The sequence below is a fragment of the Ranitomeya imitator genome, chromosome 3 (assembly GCF_032444005.1).
Source record: "Ranitomeya imitator isolate aRanImi1 chromosome 3, aRanImi1.pri, whole genome shotgun sequence".
Lineage (NCBI taxonomy): Eukaryota > Metazoa > Chordata > Amphibia > Anura > Dendrobatidae > Ranitomeya > Ranitomeya imitator.
The window spans coordinates 512,389,692-512,413,888 of NC_091284.1; the positions used below are offsets into that span (position 1 = coordinate 512,389,692).

At 42.0% G+C, this 24,197-nt stretch overlaps 1 protein-coding gene across 12 annotated transcripts in view; it reads left to right on the plus strand.

Annotated features, from left to right (window-relative positions):
• The window catches only part of ABI3BP (ABI family member 3 binding protein), a 746,713-nt gene that overhangs the window by 369,896 nt on the left and 352,620 nt on the right, over positions 1 to 24,197 (plus strand). For all 12 annotated transcript variants that reach the window (XM_069757702.1, XM_069757705.1, XM_069757707.1 and 9 more), the window contains exon 4: positions 4,987 to 5,119. In XM_069757702.1, the coding sequence (XP_069613803.1) occupies positions 4,987 to 5,119 (133 nt within the window). The remainder of the gene's footprint in view (positions 1 to 4,986; positions 5,120 to 24,197) is intronic.

A 24,197-nucleotide genomic window follows, 5' to 3' on the forward strand; every position in this document is an offset into this window, starting at 1 on the left:
CCTGTAAATGACTGTATAAAAATAGTTGCAGAGAAATAAAAAAAGGATTGCATACGGATGTCATACGGATGTAAAACGGATGGTGCAATTAAAAAATCGCATTGAACTCGCATCACAAGCGCATGACAATCGCATACGTTACATCCGTTTTTTCAGGTCCAGATTACGGACCGTTTTTTTCTCACAAGTGGAAAGGGGCCCTGAAGCTGAGGCTGTGATTTCTCTTTTACAGGAGTTCTGCCAATTTCCTACCTGCTCCTTCACTTTTTCTAGGCAACAGACTGGTGCACAATAATATCTCCTCTCTCAGGGCTAAGCTCACGAACCAGTCTTGTGCTCTAACTATGAAGGTTGTGGAGCCATGCACTCCAGAGCTGTGATCATGAAAATAACCCTTAGGCCGAAATCACACTACAGCGAGATACGGCTGAGTCTCAAAGGTTAAAACCAAGCACTGGCACCGGCACTCCAGAGCGTGCGGCTCCACGTATTGCTATGCGGCTGCACGCTCTGTGTGCCAGAGCTTGGTTTTAACCTGAGAGACTCGGCAGTATCTCGCTGTAGTGTGACTCCGGCCTTAGGTTAAGTTCACACTGGGCGTTTTATGCAAATTTTCAGCTGCATTTTACAGTACTAGCAAAGTCTATGAGATTTCAGAAATTTCATGCATACAGCTTGTTTTTTTTGTCATCAGGATTTTGTGCTTGCATAGTTTTTTGCACGTCACTTCTTTCACCCATTGAAATGAATGGGTGGTGAAAAAAACGTTGAAACAACGCTCCAAAAATACAGGTATCAGGTTTTTGCTGCTTTTTTTGTGTGCCAAAACCTGATTCCATAGAATAGGGTTTTTTTCAGCACTAAACTTTATCAGCATGCATAAGAGACAAATCTAGCATGCCAAAACCACGAGCACAAACCTCGCAAAAAAAGCAGCAAAAAACACAAGGAAAACAGGCTCTTTTTCTGCAGCTTCTTTCCTGACAAGAGGTCAGGTTTTGCTACAGAAAAAAAAGCTGAAAAACAGACAAACCCTAAAAGTAATTGAAAGATAGTAGTTTCTCTAGATGGCTCTGTGTGGTTTATTTATAGTCATTTGGTACACATATTGACGTGTTGATACTTACACCATGTAAATATATATGTGAGGGGTGCACCCCTGTATCCGTCATGAAAGCAGGGTGCAAAAACCTGATCTGTAAAGTAAATTAAATGAACCGCAGAAGAGAAACGACTACACCAATAATGGTATGCACACCCATAGAATTTTCAAAAAATCAATAAACTTTAATTACACCTCAAAAAGACAAACACATGATAAAACCATTTAAAACAAGGCCTGGATACAGGACCAATTACCATCACCCCTATGTATATAATATATGAAACAGCATAATCAGCATACAGTATAAAGTGCTAATCAATAACAATAGTATACTTTATATAAATACAAATATACAGTGTCTTCTATCCATGGGTATAGTGTCTCCAATGACAGAATGATATAAAGGCATGATATTACAAATACATGAAGAAAAGACCAAATAGTAGCACGCAATAACCTGTAATCATGTATTAATGTTGTTACAACCCCATATATTGGGTATAATAATCTGCAGTATTATCTTAGTATGCTCAATACCCAAACAATAATGGTGCCAATATTCCTCTCATAATATAAACTTAGGCTGTATGCTTAAGACCCCAACCAAGTATAAACCAAGCCACCCACAATCATTTGTAGAATGTGCTGCAGATAGAGAGCAATAGACTCGCAGATTTGAGCAAAGTGGAACAAAAAGTGGCAAAGGTGAAGGGCAAAGCACCGGTGCTGAGAAATCATATACCATGGGTAGAGATGCCCAAAGAAGATAGGAGACAATCTGAGGGGTGAGGTAAGAGCCCCATGCGTATCGCTGTAATCACAGCTTCGTCAGGGGAAGTGCATACCATTATTGGTCTAGTCTTTTCTCTTCTGCGGTTCAGGTACTTACACCATGTACACATTAAAATTGAACCTGTGAGGTCCTCAATGTGTTTACATTGCCCCTATTGCTTAGAGAAACTTATCATGAAATTACAGTATTGTACTGATGGTAAAAACAAATGCACATATTTGTGAAAAATCAACTACATATTAATTTGGACTAGTCTGGCGAAGTGTTTACTCACTGAGACTAGTCCGGTCTCAGTAGCTGCAGACATGCAGGCATGCACACCGGATATGCTGTGCCTTCTCTGAGCCACAGAGAAAAGTCTTCAAGGAGAAAATGTGGGCAGTGCAGGAAATGACAGTCAAGTCTGCAACTGCTGAGCTCAGAATAGCAGTAAGTAAACATCTTGCATTAGTATTTAACCCCTTTACCACCTTGAGATTTTCCACTTTTGCGCTTTTTTCCCACTTTTTTTATTTTTCCATCAATATAAACACCATTGATTCAACCACATAGTATACTAAAAAACTGAAAAAAAAAATCCAAGTGCGGTGAAATTGCAAAAAAAGTGCAATTCCACAATCGTTTTTTTTTTTGTTTTTTTCTATTTAACATTTTGTTAAGTGCTAAAACTGTGTTGATCACCTGTTATGTCATTTTATTGCAATGTTGCATCGCTCATAAAACTTAATTCTGGCGTTTCAATTATTTTTTTTCTTATTACTCTGTTTACCAATCAGATTAATTTACCTTATATTTTCATAGATCTATATCCAAAAATAAAGTTGCGGAGGCACTCACCTTCCCAATATTATCCTTTATTCGTTTTTTACATATTAAAACAGCATGGAGACACGGAGTGGAGACGTACTAGACGGCAGCCGTTTCGCTCAAACAAATGTGCTTCTACCTACCAAACATTTTTAAACATTTTTTATTGGCTTCAATAGTCCCATTAGGAGACTTAAAGATGTGCCCATCTGATCTTCTGTACTATACATAGAAAGGCTTCAAACTTGCAATGTCAAGCATGATGAAGAGACAATTTGCATATTTCCCAGAGGAGCATTGCTGCTTTAAGTCTCCTCATCTCTGCATGTTTAGCATGTCACTCTCCGCAAGGAGAAACGATACTTCTTGGATCCTGGTCAGACGCCTCTCACAGCCAAACCAGATCTCACACTTTGCACTGACGAGGGGCAGTACCCTGAAACACAGTGTCTGCAAATTGAGATTCTGGTTTGGCTTTTGTCCTAAGTCATGTGACAAGGCTCGCTAAAGGGTCGACATTGACTTCTAGGATTGCTACCTTCAAATAGGTGGCGCTAGAGTTCTAATCCTCTTCCTCTCTGAAGAGACTATATGCAATGTTGCAATAAATCGTGATGTCCTATGAACGCTGGCCATGCAATGGCATTTATATAAGATTTAGGGTAAGTTCACACTAGGCGGTTTTTTTCAGTGCTTTTTTCTGAAGCAAAACCTAATTTCTTGGCAGGAACGAACCTGCCGAAGAAAAGCAGATTTTCCTTTTTTTCTTGCTTTTCTTGCTGCTTTATTGCTGCGTTTTTTGCATCGGTTTCGGTATGCTAGATTTGTCACTTATGCCTGCCGATAAAGTTTAGTATTGAAAAAAAGTCCTATTCCAAAGAATTAAGTTTTGGCACAAAAACGCTACAAAAAATCATACCTGCACTTTTGCAATTTTGCTGCATTTTTTCACCAAAAATTCAAGTCAATGGATGAAAAAGGCTGAAAAAAAGTTGAAAAACCACTGAAAAAAGTGCCTTGCTCTATGTCCAAAAAAGCATGCAAATCACAAAATACTGATGACTAAAAAAGCAATTTGTGTGCATGAGATTTCTCAAATCTCTATAGGCTTTGCTGGTTCTGTAAATAGCAGCTGAAAATTAGCATAAAAAGTGCAAGAAAAATGCCCAGGGTGAACTGAGCCTTATAAAAACAAGCACCAGGGTCTACAGCAGACCCCCAGCTGTCTTGACATCAGCGCCCCATGATCACGTGACAGGGCGTCTTGTGACACGCTTCCAACCGGCGCTTGTTAAATACTACTGTAAATCTCCGACAGTGGCATTTAACACACGCTGAGTGGAAGCGCGTCACAAGACGCCCTGTCTTAGATCCACCCGCGGCTATTTTGTAGCACATGACAGCTCATCAAGTCAGCTGTCATATGCGGGGAAAAATGTGGGCTTAGCACCGGAGCCCAAAAGAAATGCAGGTAGGCAACACTGGACCTACCTACATGTCCAAGGTTGTAAAGGGATTAATATCACACCCATTACTGTAATGCCTCATAAAGAGTGTAAAAGGTCATGGGGGCAATTTAAACACGTTAGAGACTATCACCCCCTAAATCAATATTAATTTATATACACAGTATTATAAAAGATAAAAATCATACCGGCACTATGCCTCTTATTGGCAAAGTGCATGAGAAAAATACTTGCATGTAAATGAAGGGGCTTTATTTCACCCTTGGCACAGCCAAGAGTTCGGTGTACTGTTATATACCCCCTTGTTGAGTACTTTGCCCCGCTTCTGATTCACAGTGCATGTAAGCACAGTATGAGCACAGCCCACATGTATACACCATAGCCCCCGTATTATAATAGTACAGTGCCAATATGATTTTCATGAGATGTTTATTTCCCTATATCACTGTATGCATCATTTCATATTGATGTTGGGGATGACCAACTAATTTTAAGATAATTAATTTACATTACATTTATAAGGCCTTCTTTTCTTAATATATATTATGTCAAATTTGCTAAATCTGTACAATTGCCACTGTGCAATACGTGCAAAATATTTGTGTCCCTAATGTAAAACATTTGTTTGAGAAAAGAAACAATGGTAATAAAATGTCCATCCTGGGAAAACTGGGACACTCGATAATGTGCAAATTGATCTAATAATTTGAGGTAGATTGTCATGTAGTGGATACAATTCTCACTTATTGCATGCCTTGCTGTTTGTTATACAGTGGCTATGATATTAATAATACGTTCTGGCCTTTTTCACACAGATAAACACTCCATTCAGAAACCTCTCCAGCTTGTCATTGGTACTCTGACTCCAACATCTGTCTTCCTCTCATGGGGTATGCTAATAAATCCACAAATTGACTGGTCTGCTCTCAGCAAATGTCCAAATGGCAGGTAAATATGCTTGAAATTGGACATGTCCATGGGTAGTGACTGCGCATACTGTATTGCCACACAAATTAATCTACATGCATAGATGGAAACCAGCTGCAGGAAATGTTAATCTCTTGGGCATGAATATTCACATTTTGTTTTTGACACTGATCGGCAGAAGAATAATCGTGTCGTAATTAAAGAGTAACTGTCATTACATTTTTATTAAATAAAACAGAGGCTCTTAACAATTTTATACTACTGTATATTACCTGATTCTGCCTCTTTTATGCCTAATGCTGTTCCCTAATTGCTGCCTCTTTCCTTTGCCTTAACTCCAATAGATATGTGTTGCTTTGTTCTATCAGTACTCAGCTCAGTCCAAGTACTCATGTACAATCGGACCGTGCCCACTGCATTGCACCTGCTTCACACAGCTAAGGGTATGTGTCCACGTTCAGGATTGCATCAGGATTTGGTCAGTATTTTACCTCAGTATGTGTAAGCCAAAACCAGCAGTGGATGATAAATACAGAAGTGGTGCATATGTTTCTATTATACTTTTCCGCTAATTGTTCCACTCCTGGTTTTGGCTTACAAATACTGATGTAAAATACTGACCAAATCCTGATGCAATCCTGAACGTGGACACATACCCTAAGGCTACTTTCACACTAGCGTCGTGCACTGCACGTCGCAATGCGACGTTGCGGCACACCGACGCATACTGTGGAAGCGCCGCACAAAGGGGGCAGCGGATGCTGTTTTTCAACGCATCCGCTGCCCCATTGTGAGGTGCGAGGAGGCGGGGGCAGAGTTCCAGCCACGCATGCAATGTTTTTTGGTGGCCACGGTCCGCCACAACACGACACAACCGTCGCACGATGGTTGCGACGTGTGGCAAAACATCGCAATGCGTCGCTAATGTTAGTCAATTGAGAAAAAACGCATCCTGCAAGCAATTTTGCAGGATGCGTTTTTTCTCCTAAATGACGCATTGCGATGTGCAGTGCACGACGCTAGTGTGAAACTAGCCTAATACAAGCACTATGTAAGCAGTGCTGGGAATGGAGGAGAGCCAGCATGAGAAAAGTGTCCTGGAAAACGTTCCTCCATCTTCATACCTCAGGAGACGATGGAAGAGGAGAGATTATTCTCAGGTCCAGGGAAAAAAAGTGTTCAGTTTACTGGGCTCCGCAACGATTATATGTAGAGTGCTGTGCTTTTTGTATTTCATTGTGAATCAACAGTTACAAATTAATCTAGATAGTTACCATGTCCAGTATTGAATAAAAAATTACTGAATTTGTAATTGATGCAACTGATAAATTCATACCTGTTTTATTCTCTGTAATTTGTTAATTATCTGAATAGATGTACTATTTCTGTTGTTTATTTGTTTTTTTACAGTTTTTACTCCAATCATTTACAACAGCCACATAAATAAGTGCAAATAAAACTCCTATATTTGAAAATTGCTTCAAAAAAGGAAAAAATAATATCTCCTGACCATAAGGCTATGTGCACACATTGCAGATTAGGCTTAGGAATTTCTGGTGCGGATTCTGCCTCTCCTGGCAGAAAACGCACCTGCGGATTTGTCGCATTTTTTGTGCAGTTCCGCAGCATTTTTTGTGCATTTTTGCTGCGGTTTTCTTGCGGATTTGCTGCGTTTTTTACCCCTGCGGCTTTCTATAATGGAATGGGTACAAAAACGCTGCAGATTCACAAAAAAGAAGTGACATGCTACTTCTTTTAAACCGCAGCGTTTCCGCAGAGGATTTTCCTCAAAGTGTGCACAGCATTTTCGTTTCTCATTGATTTACATTGTACTGTAAATCAATTGCGGATCTGCAGCATTTCTGCACCGCAAAAAATGCTGCGGATCCGCAGAGAATCCGCAACATGTGCACATACCCTTAATATCGTAACTACAATGCATCAATTGATGAACCCGTTTTAGGACATGAATAAATGTCTTCGCATGGGATATGCAAATGTAGATGGGGCTGGTGAGCTGAGTTCCCTCCACACTTGGTGGATACCAGCTCTAATACACAGCAAGCATCTGTGTCTCACAGCTGTGGCTAGATTTGAGCTCTGGCCGTGGCTGTTATCTATTTAGTTGCCACTGTCAAGCCTGATGAGTTCACTCAAAACCAATGGATTTTACCATGGCAGCTGGGGGGATACAGAAGCTGCCCATAGCTGCTATCTTGGTAATCCTGTGAAGCTCAGCCACAGTGTGGACTCCATATATAACCATGAAATATGTTATGGGAAATATCTAAAACTAAATAGGAACACCATGGAGAAGATGCCTGCAGTCTTTCTGACTCACATATGGTAACTGGGTATAATGTAGTCACACTATTGCATCGGTTTTATGGATTTTTAAAAAGACCTACCAAACCAAACCAACATTTTTTTTTAAAAGGAGAAATGCAAAGAAACATTATTTCCTTCATAATTACATGTATATAGTGCAAAATCCCCCCAAAATATACCTCCCCTTTAGCTTATGTTCACACAAAGCGTTTTGGCTTTATTCTTTACTTTAACATTTGTGAGGGCTCTCACTCCTACGTTTGGGAGGACACTCCCTCATGTCAAATAGTTAGCAAGATAGTTGAACACATATTCCCCATCACTTTACAATGTCAGCTAAAACATTCCCATTTGGATTTTGGGCTTTGCCCACCACCACCATGTTCACCGCCATGTCATTATGCGGCCCTTCCTGACACTTAGCAGAGTGCCAGCAGGTGCCGTGAAACCTGAGTTTAGTAATGGCCCTCAGATTTCCCTGTATCATATATTTGGGAGAGCTCTCACTCCTACTTTCAGTAGGTCTCTCCCTCATGGCAAATAGTTAGCCAGATAGTGGAATACATATTCCCTATCCCTTTACAATGCCATTTCAAACATGCCCATTTGAATATTTGGCATCGCCCGCCACCACCACCATGTCCACAGCCATGTCACTATGTGGCCCTTGCTGACAAGTAGCAGAGTGCCAGCAGGTGCCGTGAAACCTGAGTTTAGTAAGGGCCCTCAGATTTCCCTGTATCATACATTTGGGAGAGCTCTCACTCCTACTTTCGTGAGGTCGATCCCTCATGGAAAATTGTTAGCCAGATAGTGGAATACATATTCCCTATCCCTTTACAATGCCATTTCAAAAATGCCCATTTGAATTTTGGGCATCCCCCGCCGCCACCACCATGTCCACTGCCATGTCATTATGCGGCCCTCGCTTTTAATTTTCAGAGGGCCACCAGGTGCTGTGAAACCTGCGTTTTATAATGTCCACGGTTCATTTTTGCCACCAGATTTCAATGGAATCACTGTCATAACGGGTGAAGCCGCTTTAAGGTGTATATAATACGGACTTGGGTGAGCTGTATGATCAATGTCAGTAAATTGAATTTCACCAGACACCAAAAGCATTAGAATTAAATTCGGAATACAATGTATGCAAGCAAAGGCCTGTATTGTGGTCAGTCTGTCAGGCCAGAAACCTATGTCAGGAACATGTGCAAGCCTCATTTTACTTGGAAGCAGCCTCCGTAAGGGAAAGAGACAGGAGTGCCATTGACCAATCAGCACAAGACCCAAGCACTTCTTCTGGAAACTACCCAACCAAGCAGAATTTATCTTTTGCATGGTTTTGAGCAACAATGGAGTAATTACAGGATATGTCCCAGAGAGTGAGAAGGTCTGTCTAGTGTATTACTCAGGTGACAGGCAGTGCTACAAAGCATTAGCATGGAAATGACCATGTTCCAATATGTGTAAGGCTGTGGCCTGAATAGGTCTGTGGAGCGTATTAACCTAGTCTCTTAAACGTGCTTAACCCATTCATGACCGGAGGTAATTTTGGTTTGCATTTTCGTGTGAGACTGGATCGTGTGGAAGACTTTGTGTTGCTGCTTGTCAACACACTGGAGCCTTTGTCTGCCATCCGACCTACAACATCCTCGCACTTGTCTGCATTTGTTATTGGTGTAGCACACTGTCCAAATTTTGACAGGAACCTAGAACGAGATACAGTCACCTTTGGATCTATCACACAGCCTTGGCAGGCACCACCACATCTATGTCCCTTAAAGTTACCCTTTCTTATCTTGAATGCGTTATGCTGGCTTTATTTTTCTCAAGTACTTTTACAAAGGTCTTATGTACAGATTCACTGTATCTAGCATTGTGTGGCTATTTTTTTGGAGATCGCCTTGCTGACAAACTCCAAATGCGGAGTAATGAAGATTATTGCCCCTGCTAAATTGTCACGTACGATTATCTCTACCCAAATTGCGCCAGTCGCACAACTGCTAGATACAGAAATGCAATTTTAAACACAATAGAAAATTATGATTTTTTCAATCATTTTGCAGACGCACTCTAAATGTGGAGTAATGAAGATTATAGCCCATGCTAAATTGTCATGCACGATTATCCCTACCCAAATTGCGCCAGTCACACAGCTTCTAGACAAATATTAGATATTTCAAGTGGAAAATAGCAGAGAGCTGCCAATCATGAGAACACCCAGGTGCCTGTCTTTCACCCACACTCCCTCCTCTTTACAATCTTCAGCTCTTAAAAGAGCTTTTTGGAATAAATTACACTCACTATAACTTTCTATCACTGTCTCAATGCTCCTTTCATTGTCCCTACGCTGAAACTATGCTCTCCCTATGCTGTTTCCACCTGCAATATGCACAAGGTGGCGCCAGCAGCCTTTAAGTAGTCTCTAGGACGCTGGAATGCCACAACAAAGATGGCACCAGCATTTCTGTGTTTGGCAAGCCAGCCCAGCATGTTCATTGGCTGCATATAAAGCACTAAACATGCTGAGCGGGTCACTTGAATATACCGAGACAAATACCTAATTAATCGCCGAGTAACGAGTAGCCCGAATACCGTGCTATTCGTGCGAGTAACGAATGGTGCCGAATGTATTCGTTCATCACATACATACATAATCTTACCATACCATAAAATATCCCTAACTCAGCTCCATCATTATGGGTCTTGAAAAATTCTGAATTTGTTTTCATCACACAAGGGGAAACTGTCATCTGATTCATGTTGCCCAAACAACTGACAGCATAAAGCAGAGTCTGGCTCCAATGCTGAGTCACTTCTTAAAGACAAGCCATGAGTTGAGAGTGATCAAGGAGTACGAGGTCAAAAACCAGGAGGGTACATCATAAAGAGAGGGAAGAGACAAAGACATAGTAAGGTAATAATCCAAGGTCAAAATGCCAGGAGGATATTGGATCAGAGTAAAAGGATTAGACAAATGGAAGGTGATAACGAGGTCCAAGGTCAGGCAGCAATAGATCAATAAGCAAGGTACTAGGCATAGCGAAAACAAACCACACAGAGCTGAAGGTACGATTGGCAGCTATCTGTGACTGCCAGCTCATTTAAATAGCTGACCAATCAAAGGAATGGGGAGCACATGGCAAGAGTTCAGCACCTCCCATTCTCAGATTGGATGGCCAAGATCTCAGTAAAATCACAGACAGCTCAGCATGCCCCTGAACCAGACTGGACAACTGAACTTTCCTTCACTGCACAGACAGCTCAGCACACTCGTGCACCAGACTGGACAACTGAGCTGTCAATCACTGTGTCCTAAGAAACACTGTAGGGTGGAATTGTTACACTGGATGCACGATTGTGGTTAGGGCAGCATAAAACAGAGGACTAGTTCCTTTTAAACAGAAAAAAAGTTGATGCATAATCACACTAACTTGGAAATCATACTTCCAGGTCATTTCGACAGCCTAATTAATGCTGTAAAAAGACACCTCTAAAAATATTGGCGGAATTGTATTATCTCACCATTTAGTACCATATTATTTGGCAAAACTACAGGTGGTCCTGGAAAAGAAAAAAATAAAAGTAATATCTATTGGCAGAAGAAGAAGAAAATACATGCTTCTTCTGGCCCACTCCTCAGATACCGGAAAAAATAATTGGTAGTTAGGGTTATGTGATATTGAGAAGTCTGGTCCACTCTCAGGCAACCCGCTACTGTCACGAGTGGGTAATGTTCCCCTGGGAGATATGGGATTATAAGATCACTGCGTATTGTGAACCACAGATCTTCTATTTAGCCTGTGTGTTTGTGTTTCATATTAAATGGATTTAGTTTCCTTTGGTGCTGAAGAGGTTAACGACCCTTTCTATGCGGATTAGAAACTTTCAGCTTCATCTCACAGCTTTTCCTCACATTGTCATTTCCTCTCTCTGGCCAGACCTTCTCCTCTTTGCCAGTATAAGTTTTACTTCCTAAAGCCCTGGAGTTGGATATCGCTGTTGCTGCTGGAGATTGTTGCATGTATTTTTTGGGTGTATTCTTTTCTCATTGTCCTATTCCTATTTGGTTTGTACATTCTTACCCTTCCCTATATACTTCTGTACCTTTTGTGATTGTTTTGTATGTTAGTTGTTTTTTGTTATTCCTGTTTGTCTTACATGTTTATACACTACTATTTATGTCCTGTTGTGAATTCTGTGGCTGAGTTCACTTCTGTGGTCACAAGTGGTATTGCAGTCTCTGGGCTTCCTCCCTCAGGTGTTTTGGTGAGCTCGTTGGCTGCCTTGCTATTTAGCTCCACCTGAGTCTGTCTTCCTTGCTCCTTGTCAATGTTCCAGTGTTGGATCTGAGCTACTGCATCTTTCCTTGGGCCTGCTGCTCTGCTAGATAAGTGCTTCTAGTTTGTTTTCTGTTTTTTCTGTCCAGCTTGTTATTATCTTTTGCTGGAAGCTCTGAGAAGCAAAGGGGTGCACCGCCGTGCTGTTAGTTCGGCACGGTGGGTCTTTTTGCCCCTTTGCGTGGTTTTCGTTTTAGGGTTTTTTGTAGACTGCATAGTTCTCTTTGCTATCCTCGCTCTGTCTAGAATATCGGGCCTCACTTTGCTGAATCTATTTCATTCCTACGTTTGTCTTTTCATCTTGCTAACAGTCATTATATGTGGGGGCTGCCTATTCCTTTGGGGTATTTCTCTGAGGTAAGTCAGACTTGTATTTCTATCTTCAGGCTAGTCAGCTCCTCAGGCAGTGCCGAGTTGCATAGGTAGTTGATAGGCGCAATCCACTGCTGCTTCCAGTTGTGTGAGGATAGATCAGGTACTGCAGTCTACAGAGATTCCACGTCTCAGAGCTCGTCCTATTGTTTTGGGTTATTGCCAGATCTCTGTATGTGCGCTGATTACTGCACGCTGTGTTGCCTGATTGCCAGCCATAACAGTACAAGGAGCCATTTCAATGATTTCCAATAGAGGGAAAAAAGAAATCCTGACATCATTTTTTTTTCTTAGCTCTGTCTTCAGTCTTTTTTTTCCCCTAGACATTAGAGTGCTTCAGGACACAGCTGTGGACATGGATATTCAGGCTCTGTGCTCCTCAATGGATAATCTCGTTGTAAATGTACAAAAGATTCAAGATACTATTGATCAGAAATCGATGCTAGAACCAAGAATTCCGATTCCTGATTTGTTTTTTGGTGACAGAACTAAGTTCCTGAGCTTCAGAAATAATTGTAAGCTATTTTTGGCCTTGAAACCTCATTCTTCTGGTAATCCTATTCAACAGGTTTTGATTATTATTTCTTTTTTGCGCGGCGACCCACAGGACTGGGCGTTTTCTCTTGCACCAGGAGATTCTGCATTGAGTAATGTTGATGCATTTTTCCAGGCGCTGGGATTGCTTTACGATGAGCCTAATTCAGTGGATCAAGCTGAGAAAAATCTGCTGGCTTTATGCCAGGGTCAGGATGATGTAGAAGTATATTGTCAGAAATTTAGAAAATGGTCAGTACTCACTCTGTGGAATGAATCTGCACTAGCGGCTTTGTTCAGAAAGGGTCTCTCTGAAGCTCTTAAGGATGTAATGGTGGGATTTCCTATGCCTGCTGGTTTGAATGAGTCTATGTCCTTGGCCATTCAGATCGGTCGTCGCTTGCGCGAGCGTAAATCTGTGCACCATCTGGCGGTATTGTCTGAGAGTAAGCCTGAGCCTATGCAGTGCGACAGGACTATGACTAAAGTAGAACGGCACGAACACAGACGTCTGAACAGACTGTGTTTCTATTGTGGTGATTCTACTCATGCTATTTCTAATTGTCCTAAACGCACTAGGCGGTTCGATAGCTCTGCCGTTATTGGTACTGTACAGTCCAAATTCCTTTTGTCCATTACCTTAATGTGCTCTTTGTCATCATATTCTGTCATGGCGTTTGTGGATTCAGGCGCTGCCCTGAATCTGATGGATTTGGATTATGCTAAACGTTGTGGATTTTTCTTGGAGCCTTTGCGGTGTCCTATTCCGTTGAGAGGAATTGATGCTACACCTCTGGCCAAGAATAAGCCTCAGTACTGGGCCCAGCTGACCATGTGCATGGCTCCTGCACATCAGGAAGTTATTCGCTTTTTGGTATTGCATAATTTGCATGATGTGGTCGTGTTGGGGTTGCCATGGCTACAAACCCATAATCCAGTATTGGATTGGAACTCTATGTCGGTAACCAGCTGGGGTTGTCAGGGAGTACATGGTGATGTTCCATTTTTGTCTATTTCGTCATCCATTCCTTCTGACATCCCAGAGTTCTTGTCGGACTTTCAGGATGTATTTGAAGAGTCCAAGTCTGATGCCCTTCCTCCGCATAGGAATTGTGATTGTGCTATCGATTTGATTCCTGGTAGTAAATTCCCTAAGGGTCGTTTATTTAATTTGTCCGTACCTGAACACACCGCTATGCGCAGTTATGTGAAGGAGTCCCTGGAGAAGGGACATATTCGCCCATCGTCGTCACCATTGGGAGCAGGGTTCTTTTTTGTAGCCAAGAAGGATGGTTCGCTAAGACCGTGTATTGATTACCGCCTTCTTAATAAGATCACTGTTAAGTTTCAGTATCCCTTGCCATTGATTTCTGACTTGTTTGCTCGGATTAAGGGGGCTAGTTGGTTTACTAAGATTGATCTTCGTGGTGCGTATAATCTGGTGAGAATCAGGCAGGGAGATGAATGGAAAACGGCATTTAATACGCCCGAGGGTCATTTTGAGTATCTGGTGATGCCGTTCGGACTTGCCAATGCTCCATCTGTTTTTCAGTCTTTTATGCATGACATTTTCCGTGAGTATCTGGATAAATTCTTGATTGTTTACTTGGATGACATTTTGATCTTCTCAGATGATTGGGAGTCTCATGTGAAGCAAGTCAGAATGGTTTTCCAGGTACTGCGTGCTAATTCCTTGTTCGTGAAGGGATCAAAGTGTCTCTTCGGTGTGCAGAAAGTTTCATTTTTGGGGTTCATCTTTTCCCCTTCTACTATCGAGATGGATCCGGTTAAGGTTCAGGCCATCCAGGATTGGACTCAGCCGACATCTCTAAAAAGTTTGCAGAAATTCCTGGGCTTTGCTAATTTTTATCGTCGCTTCATCTGTAATTTTTCTAGCATTGCCAGACCATTGACCGATTTGACCAAGAAGGGTGCTGATTTGGTTAATTGGTCTTCTGCTGCCGTGGAAGCTTTTCAGGAGTTGAAGCGTCGTTTTTGCTGTGCCCCTGTGTTGTGTCAACCTGATGTTTCTCTTCCGTTCCAGGTCGAGGTTGATGCTTCTGAGATTGGTGCAGGGGCGGTTTTGTCACAGAGAGGTTCTGGTTGCTCAGTGTTCAAACCATGTGCTTTCTTTTCCAGGAAATTTTCTGCTGCTGAGCGTAATTATGATGTGGGCAACCGAGAGTTGCTGGCCATGAAGTGGGCATTCGAGGAGTGGCGTCATTGGCTTGAGGGTGCTAAGCATCGCGTGGTGGTTTTGACTGATCATAAGAACCTTACTTATCTTGAGTCTGCCAAGCGCTTGAATCCTAGACAGGCCCGTTGGTCGTTATTTTTTGCTCGTTTTGATTTTGTGATTTCATACCTTCCGGGCTCTAAAAATGTGAAGGCGGATGCTCTGTCTAGGAGTTTTGTGCCCGACTCTCCGGGGTTATCTGAGCCGGCGAGTATCCTCAAGGAAGGAGTCATTGTGTCTGCCATCTCCCCTGATTTGCGGAGAGTGTTGCAGAAATTTCAGGCTAATAAACCTGATCGTTGTCCGGCCGAGAAACTGTTCGTCCCTGATAGGTGGACTAGTAAAGTTATCTCTGAACTTCATTGTTCGGTGCTGGCCGGTCATCCAGGAATCTTTGGTACCAGGGAGTTGGTTGCTAGATCCTTCTGGTGGCCATCTCTGTCACGGGATGTGCGTGCTTTTGTGCAGTCCTGTGGAATTTGTGCTAGGGCTAAGCCCTGCTGTTCACGTGCCAGTGGGTTGCTTTTGCCCTTGCCGGTCCCGAAGAGGCCTTGGACACATATTTCGATGGATTTCATTTCTGACCTTCCCGTTTCTCAAAAGATGTCTGTCATTTGGGTGGTCTGTGATCGCTTTTCTAAAATGGTCCATCTGGTGCCCTTGGTTAAATTGCCTTCCTCCTCTGATTTGGTGCCTTTGTTCTTCCAGCATGTGGTTCGTTTACATGGCATTCCTGAGAATATTGTTTCTGACAGAGGTTCCCAGTTTGTCTCGAGGTTCTGGCGAGCCTTTTGTGGTAGGATGGGCATTGACCTATCTTTTTCCTCGGCCTTCCATCCTCAGACTAATGGCCAGACCGAACGAACCAATCAGACCTTGGAAACATATCTGAGATGTTTTGTTTCCGCTGACCAGGATGATTGGGTGTCATTTTTGCCGTTGGCTGAGTTCGCCCTTAATAATCGGGCCAGCTCGGCTACCTTGGTCTCTCCATTTTTCTGCAATTCTGGGTTCCATCCTCGTTTCTCTTCAGGACAGGTTGAGTCTTCGGACTGTCCTGGTGTGGATTATGTGGTGGACAGGTTGCAGCAGATCTGGACTCAGGTAGTGGACAATTTGACCTTGTCCCAGGAGAAGGCTCAGCTTTTCGCTAATCGCAGACGCCGTGTGGGACCCCGACTTCGTGTTGGGGATCTGGTTTGGTTATCTTCTCGTCATATACCTATGAAGGTTTCCTCTCCTAAATTTAAACCTCGTTTTATTGGTCCGTATAGGATTTCTGAGATTCTCAATCCGGTGTCTTTTCGTCTGACCCTCCCAGACTCCTTTTCCATACATAATGTATTCCATAGGTCGTTGTTGAGGAGATACGTGGCACCTATGGTTCCATCTGTGGAGCCTCCTGCCCCTGTTTTGGTGGAGGGGGAATTGGAGTATATTGTGGAGAAGATTTTGGATTCTCGTGTCTCTAGACGGAAACTCCAGTATCTGGTCAAATGGAAGGGTTATGCTCAGGAAGATAATTCCTGGGTTTTTGCCTCTGATGTCCATGCCCCAGATCTTGTTCGTGCCTTTCATGTGGCTCATCCTGGTCGGCCTGGGGGTTCTGGTGAGGGTTCGGTGACCCCTCCTCAAGGGGGGGGTACTGTTGTGAATTCTGTGGCTGAGTTCACTTCTGTGGTCACAAGTGGTATTGCAGTCTCTGGGCTTCCTCCCTCAGGTGTTTTGGTGAGCTCGTTGGCTGCCTTGCTATTTAGCTCCACCTGAGTCTGTCTTCCTTGCTCCTTGTCAATGTTCCAGTGTTGGATCTGAGCTACTGCATCTTTCCTTGGGCCTGCTGCTCTGCTAGATAAGTGCTTCTAGTTTGTTTTCTGTTTTTTCTGTCCAGCTTGTTATTATCTTTTGCTGGAAGCTCTGAGAAGCAAAGGGGTGCACCGCCGTGCTGTTAGTTCGGCACGGTGGGTCTTTTTGCCCCTTTGCGTGGTTTTCGTTTTAGGGTTTTTTGTAGACTGCATAGTTCTCTTTGCTATCCTCGCTCTGTCTAGAATATCGGGCCTCACTTTGCTGAATCTATTTCATTCCTACGTTTGTCTTTTCATCTTGCTAACAGTCATTATATGTGGGGGCTGCCTATTCCTTTGGGGTATTTCTCTGAGGTAAGTCAGGCTTGTATTTCTATCTTCAGGCTAGTCAGCTCCTCAGGCAGTGCCGAGTTGCATAGGTAGTTGATAGGCGCAATCCACTGCTGCTTCCAGTTGTGTGAGGATAGATCAGGTACTGCAGTCTACAGAGATTCCACGTCTCAGAGCTCGTCCTATTGTTTTGGGTTATTGCCAGATCTCTGTATGTGCGCTGATTACTGCACGCTGTGTTGCCTGATTGCCAGCCATAACAATGTCCTAGGCCTCCTGGGGGAGGGGACAGCTTAGGGTATAAAAGGAGAACAGTAAGGCTGGTGGCCCAAACCTCCTCACCTTTAAAGGAACCTTTGAGAGCAGTGATAGTTAGGGTCCCAGCCTTAGAAACATCGCAGGGCCCCTTTCCCTATTTACATATAGTCATAGCATGACAGCTACACATAGACATAGAAGTTTGTCAGGACTCGCAAAGCTGCACACTGCATGATTACCATCAGTCCACTGTTCTCTGGAAAAAGATGCAGTTTGCCTACTGCCAAGGAAGAAGGGAGGCTCAGAGAATTCACAAACCTGCTAATGGGCCCCTCCATGAGTTGGTCTCCACTGCACACCACTAGCTTCATTTCTGGATGCACAGTGTAACGATTCCACCCTTCAGTGCTGAGCTGCCTGTGCCGTGATTGACAGCTCAGTGGTTTAGTCTGGTGCTGAGATGTCTGTATTTTGATTGACCACTCAGCCACCCAATCTGAGACTGGGAGTTGCTGAGTTCTTACCAGTTGCTCTGAGTTTCCATAATTGCTCAGCTATTTAACTGAGATGGCAGTCTTAGATAGCTGTCAGTCGTAGCTTAAGCCAAGTGTGGCTTATTACTTTGTGCCTTGTATCTTGCTTATTGAACTACTGCTGCCTGACCTTGGTCCTTGCTCTGACCATCTATCTGTTTAGTCCCTTTGCTCTGATCCACTATCCTCCTGATATTTTGACTTTGGACTGTAAAGCTTTTGTCTCTCCCCTATGTTTATGACTTAGCCTCCTGGCTTTTGACATCAGACTCCTAGACTATGCCGACTCACGGCTCATCCGTGAGAAGTGACACAGCATACTGTTGTGCCTGTTCAGTATCTGAAGCCTTACATAGTTATTCCCATAACCTTCACAAGCATATAAAGGATCCAATATTAATTTTGGAATTCATCCAAATGCCAAACATTTTAGCAAGATTTGGGTGAGGATGAGTTTAGATTTGAACCAACAAGAACGAAAGACTGTGTTTAGAACATGAAACAAAAATAGTGTGGTGTTATCTCATCCTTGTTCATCCTTGATTTTAATGAAATATATGAACAATACAATAATATCTGAATATAATTGTACATGTGGTTTTGAATTAGAAATGTGAGTGTAATAAATAATATTCAGTAAGTCTTTATTGGCTGTCCATGAAATAGGTTTGCTGGTGAAGGTGAATTACCCAGATTGTACGTATCACTAGTAAATAAAGCCATCGTATTACGAGATATTTTGGGACATTACTTATTGGAATTTATGAGAAAAATCTGTAGTTACTCCAAATAAAATAAAAACTAAGCCATGAATCATCATTGCTAATTAGCCCTGACAATTGTACCCTGAGATGATGTAGCTTAGAACTTATGATAGATATAAACATTGGGTCCTGATTTCCTGCTGTTGTGTTGCTATAGAAGCATATCTACATTGTTTAATCCATCTGGGTGATATGTGGCAGGCATGATGCATTCCTAAGTTATTATAGATCTATTGTTTTGTTATCACAGACAAAGTACATCGTGCGAAGATACTATGTGTATATCTTCATGAAAGCTACAAACCAAGCTTAACCTTATTGTTTAAATTGACGGAGCAATAAGCAAGGCTTATTAAAGTTTGTACAAGTCACTGTGTTTTGACATACAAATGAAAGCTAGAATGGCAGCTGCCTTCAGGCTATCGGAAAATACCGTATATAATATCAGGTTAATCTTGTGAATTAAAATCAACAACTCTGAAGCACAAGGATCCAATAATACTTTTAATTTCTTTTAAGACATGATATTGACATAGAAAAGTCATGTTAAACATAGATTAAGTTTGAGATAACACAGATTTTCATGTTTTTTTTTGTGAACAATACCTATAAAATGTGTGTCACAGAAGATCACAAAGGTAATTTTAGGAAAGGCCACTTATAACTAATGTAAAATGGCATTTCTGGCTGTTTTAGGAAAGGGATATTCTTGTTCTAGCAAATAAAGATTCAATATTGTCTCATAAAAAATATGCAGTTTTTTAATTTTTGTAATACACTGCTCAAAAAATAAAGGGAACACTTAAACAACATAATATAGCTCCAAGTAAATCAAACTTCTGTGAAATCAAACTATCCACTTAAGAAGCAACACTGATTGACAAATAATTTCACATGCTGTTGTGAAAATGGAATAGATAACAGATGGAAATTATTGGCAATTATCAAGACACACTTAATAAAGGAGTGGTTCTGCAGGTGGGGACCACAGACCACATCTCAGTACCAAAGCTTTCTGGCTGATGTTTTGGTCACTTTTGAACATTTGGTTGTGCTTTCACACTCGTGGTAGCATGAGACAGACTCTACAACCCACACAAGTTGGCTCAGGTAGTGCAGCTCAACCAGGATGGCACATCAATGCGAGCTGTGGCAAGAAGGTTTGCTGTGTCTGTCAGCGTAGTGTCCAGAGGCTGGAGGCGCAACCAGGAGACAGGCCAGTACACCAGGAGACGTGGAGGGGGCCATAGGAGGGCAACAACCCAGCAGCAGGACCGCTACCTCAGCCTTTGTGCAAGGAGGAACAGGAGGAGCACTGCCAGAGCCCTGCAAAATGACCTCCAGCAGGCCACAAATGTGCATGTGCCACAGAACACCTGGATTGGTAAATTCACCACTGGCACCCTGTACTCTTCACAGATGAAAGCAGGTTCACACTGAGCACATGTGACAGACGTGACAGAGCCTGGAGACACCATGGAGAGCAATCTGCTGCTTGCAACATCCTTCAGCATGACCGGTTTGGAAGTGGGTCAGTAATGGTGTAGGGTGGCTTTTTTTGGAGGGCTACACAGCCCTCCATGTGCTCGCCAGAGGTAGCCTGACTGCCATTAGGTACCTAGATGATATCCTCAGACCCCTTGTGAGACCAGATGCTGGTGCGGTTGGCCCTGGGCTCCTCCTAATGCAGGACAATGCCAAACCTCATGTGGCTGGAGTGTGTCAGCAGTTCCTGCAAGATGAAGGCATTGAAGGTATGGACAGGCCCTCCCATTCCCCAAACCTGAATCCAATTGAATACATCTGTGACATCATGTCTCGCACCATCCACCAACGTCACGTTGCACCACAGACTGTACAGGAGTTGGCGGATGCTTTAGTCCAGGTCTGGGAGGAGATCCCTCAGGAGGCCATCCACCGCCTCATCAGGAGCATGCCCAGGCATTGTAGGGCAGTCATACAGGCACATGGAGGCCATACACACTACTGAGCATCATTTCCTTGTCTTGAGGCATTTCCACTGAAGTTGGATCAGCCTGTAATTTGATTTTCCACTTTGAGTTTGAGCATCATTCCAACTCCAGACCTCCATGGGATATTAGTTGTGATTTACATTGATCATTTTTAGGTTTTACTTTTCTCAATGCATTCCACTATATAATGAATAAAGATTTACTGGAATATTTCATTCAGTGATATCTAGGATGTGGGATTTTAGTGTTCCCTTTATTTTTGGGGGCAGTGTATATTAATTCCTAATAGTTTATAAGATCTCTGTAGTCTATGAATGTGAAGTATTAAAAAATGTATAACTTCTCATTAGACTGTAAAGCTACATTCCCATAAGGAGTATTTGGTGAGTTTTTCATGTTGCAGATTTCCTGAAACATTTAGTGACTTGTTAGATCGCTACTTCCAACAGGTGGCGCTATATAAAGTTCAAGTCCTTTGTCAAAGATCACCGCAGAGACTGAAAGGCGTCGCTCTGTCTGCATGTCTGTCATTCTTTGTCCCGTAATTTTCTATGGAATTTTAATGTTTTTCTAATACAGGAAGATTTATTCATTTTATCCAAGGAGCTGGAAGATTTTCATTAATTTTGTCATGTACAGACTACATGCATATTTAGTGTTTCCACAACAGAAATGCACTAAAAATACACATGCGTCTTTTCTTCATCAAATGCATTTCTTTGGGGAAAATCAAAACATAAAACTTGGTGTATCCACAAGAGAAATTGACATGTTGAGGATTTCAAGAACATATCGCATGTGAATTTACACATCATAAAAAAAATCACAGTGGGCACAATAAGATGCTTTGTTTTTTTGCCCAGTAAAAATACAAAGCATCAAAAACTCGCTGAAAACTCATTTTGGGAACTTATTCTAACAAACGTTTTATGCCTTTTATTGCATTTATAGCTCAATTTTAAATAATATATAAATTACACAGTACTGAGTACTAAACTATATAAATATATAGCAACCCGCTGTTGGCCTAGATTTGTGGCACTTGCACCAATAATATAATCCTACAAGAACAAGGAAGCCTGTGCCAAATATACAAATAAACCTTTATTAAACATATACGTGCAGAACAAAAATAAAATAAGGGGAATACAAGTACAAGCAAAGCTGCAGGCATACTACAGACTATATTCAAAATATGGTAGATATCCCAAAAAACTTAGGATTATTAAAATCTTGTTTAGTAAGGTATAATACTAAGACAAGTGTAAATTTTAAGCTGCATAATATACAAAATGGAATTAGACAATAGGTATGACCAGTAAAAAAATATAATAGACCACATACTCTGGAAAAACAGATGCAGGATTAAAGTATCAAGGCTGAGTAGGTCTTGTTACTGAACAAATATTTGCATATGTAGAGCCAAGTTTCACATGCATCGGTTTTTACAGTGTATGAAAATTTCACTTTATATCGGTATAGAGCACATATAGGTACAGAGGTCTAATAGTTTACGAAAGTAGGTATTGGTGCATATGGCACTTTAGGAGAGATAATCATTGCCACCAGTTACCTTTTAAATATACTAAAAGGCCAAGCATAACACTCAGTATGGTTGCAGCAGGAAATTTAAGCAGAGTAGTTTAAAGTGCCATATTAGTGCAGTATGAGAATCAATACATCCTGTTAGACTAAGTGCATTCAATATAAGGCACAGTGCATAGTTACGTATAAAGCATTTTGAGACATTTACCATCCCACAAATGTTTTTTCAAAAGTGACATAGGCAAAAAACCCTATGGGTATACAAAGTAGAATTTAGCAGCAAGTATAGTATATAAGTTAGTAGCAAACATGGTATATACTGGCAGAATGGAGAATGCAGCACAGAACCCCAATGCGCATTTCATGTTTTGTTTCTTCCTCTGGGAGTTAGTCACTAACTCCCTCAGGAAGAAGCAAAATGCATGTTGGGGCTCTGTGCTGTATTCCCAGGTTGTATACTCCATTCTGCCTGTACATACCATGTTTGCTGCTAACTTATATACTAATACTTTCTATATCAATATTCAGCATCAATATTCTGGTCATCTACATGCTGGAGCACACTTTGAATAGTCTGCATGAGGAAGTGGTGGTCCCATAGGAAGAGGTGAAAGCAGAGGAGGATGCGGAAGGGATAACAATATCCCTAAGTTCTGGACTGTCATCACATAGGTGGGTGCCATGGGAGGGGGGCACATAGTACCAGACAAACTGTTAGTGAAGGTGCAGGAGCCAATGAACAAATTGAGGAGGACAAGGAGGAAGAGGTGATGGATTCACAACATTTGGGACATGAAGAGGATAATTATCCCCTCTCTGTTGTCCGTGGTTTACATGAGGAGAGTGCGGAATCAACCTTGAGTGTTACTCTGCCACCAGCACACCATGGTCTTGGACCTCATGGAAGTGTCCGACACATGCATGCCTTTTTGCTGCACCATCTTCAACATGCTGCCCATATTCTTAGGATTAAAAATAGTGCTGACTGCTGGTTAGCCACTCAGTACAAGAGTAAATGTATCCAATTGCTTCCCATCCTGGTGCGCATGCTGGAGTATCGAAACACGCTTGTAGACAATCTTAAGAGTGGTTTTCACGAAGACAGAAGTGAGGCACTCAGTGTGCATCGCAGTTCTAGACGTCCACCCCTGGGAATGTCAAGACATCATCGCAAAAATATTAAGAGTGGCAGTGGTTTAAGCAATTTCTGTGAGTCATTTCACTCATTTTTTTAGACCATCCCGTGCACCAGCAGAACAGAGTACAAGTCTGACACGTTGTGTACGACTGGAGAGGATGATGATGGTATTTTCTGTAGGGTTTGGACCCTTTTGCATTTTTTTTCAAAAATGGAACAGTAACCTGAGCTCGCCTTTTACGACTTGGAGATTTTTGCGAGAGGAAACAGCGTGAGCACTACTGTAGAAGGTGCCCAGATAGGTTCCCACACCATGAGACAACTAGAAGAAAACTAGCACTCAACTTAAAGCCGAGAATAAGATTTCATTTGCAGTACCAAAAGAAATGTTTTGGTTACCCAGACCTTCATCAGTTACTACAAAGGTGACCAAAACAGAACATAAAAATAATACATAACAAAATATCAAAATAATGTATATACAAGGGTAGACTGATCATTATAAGTTCTGTGGTCATAGTATGCAGATAGAATCACAAGAAAAGCGGTATATGTAAGAAAATAGTAAAAGATCATACAGTACTGAATGGTGAGCAAGATGATATTTGGATCAAATGATAAATTCGTGTGAGCTGCATCTATAGTGGAGGGAGTGGAAGTCATTATTATGTACAGAAGAAGGTGACAAAGAAAATGTAAATGGCACCTACCAATAAAGTAAACAGATGCCCTTATCGGAAATAAAAGATTAGGCTGTAAAAGAGTTGTAAAAAGAACTGTATAAATAGCCGAACTAAAGGTACAGAATCAGTCATAAATGGCCCGACATAATTTGTCTGGAGCGCCCCCAGACACAGAGCCACGAGTTCTCAGTACCGGGCCTCTCTGTTTCGGTTCTGAGGCTGTCACGGTGGCTAGACCCGGTCTGCGACCCTGCTAAGGGGCG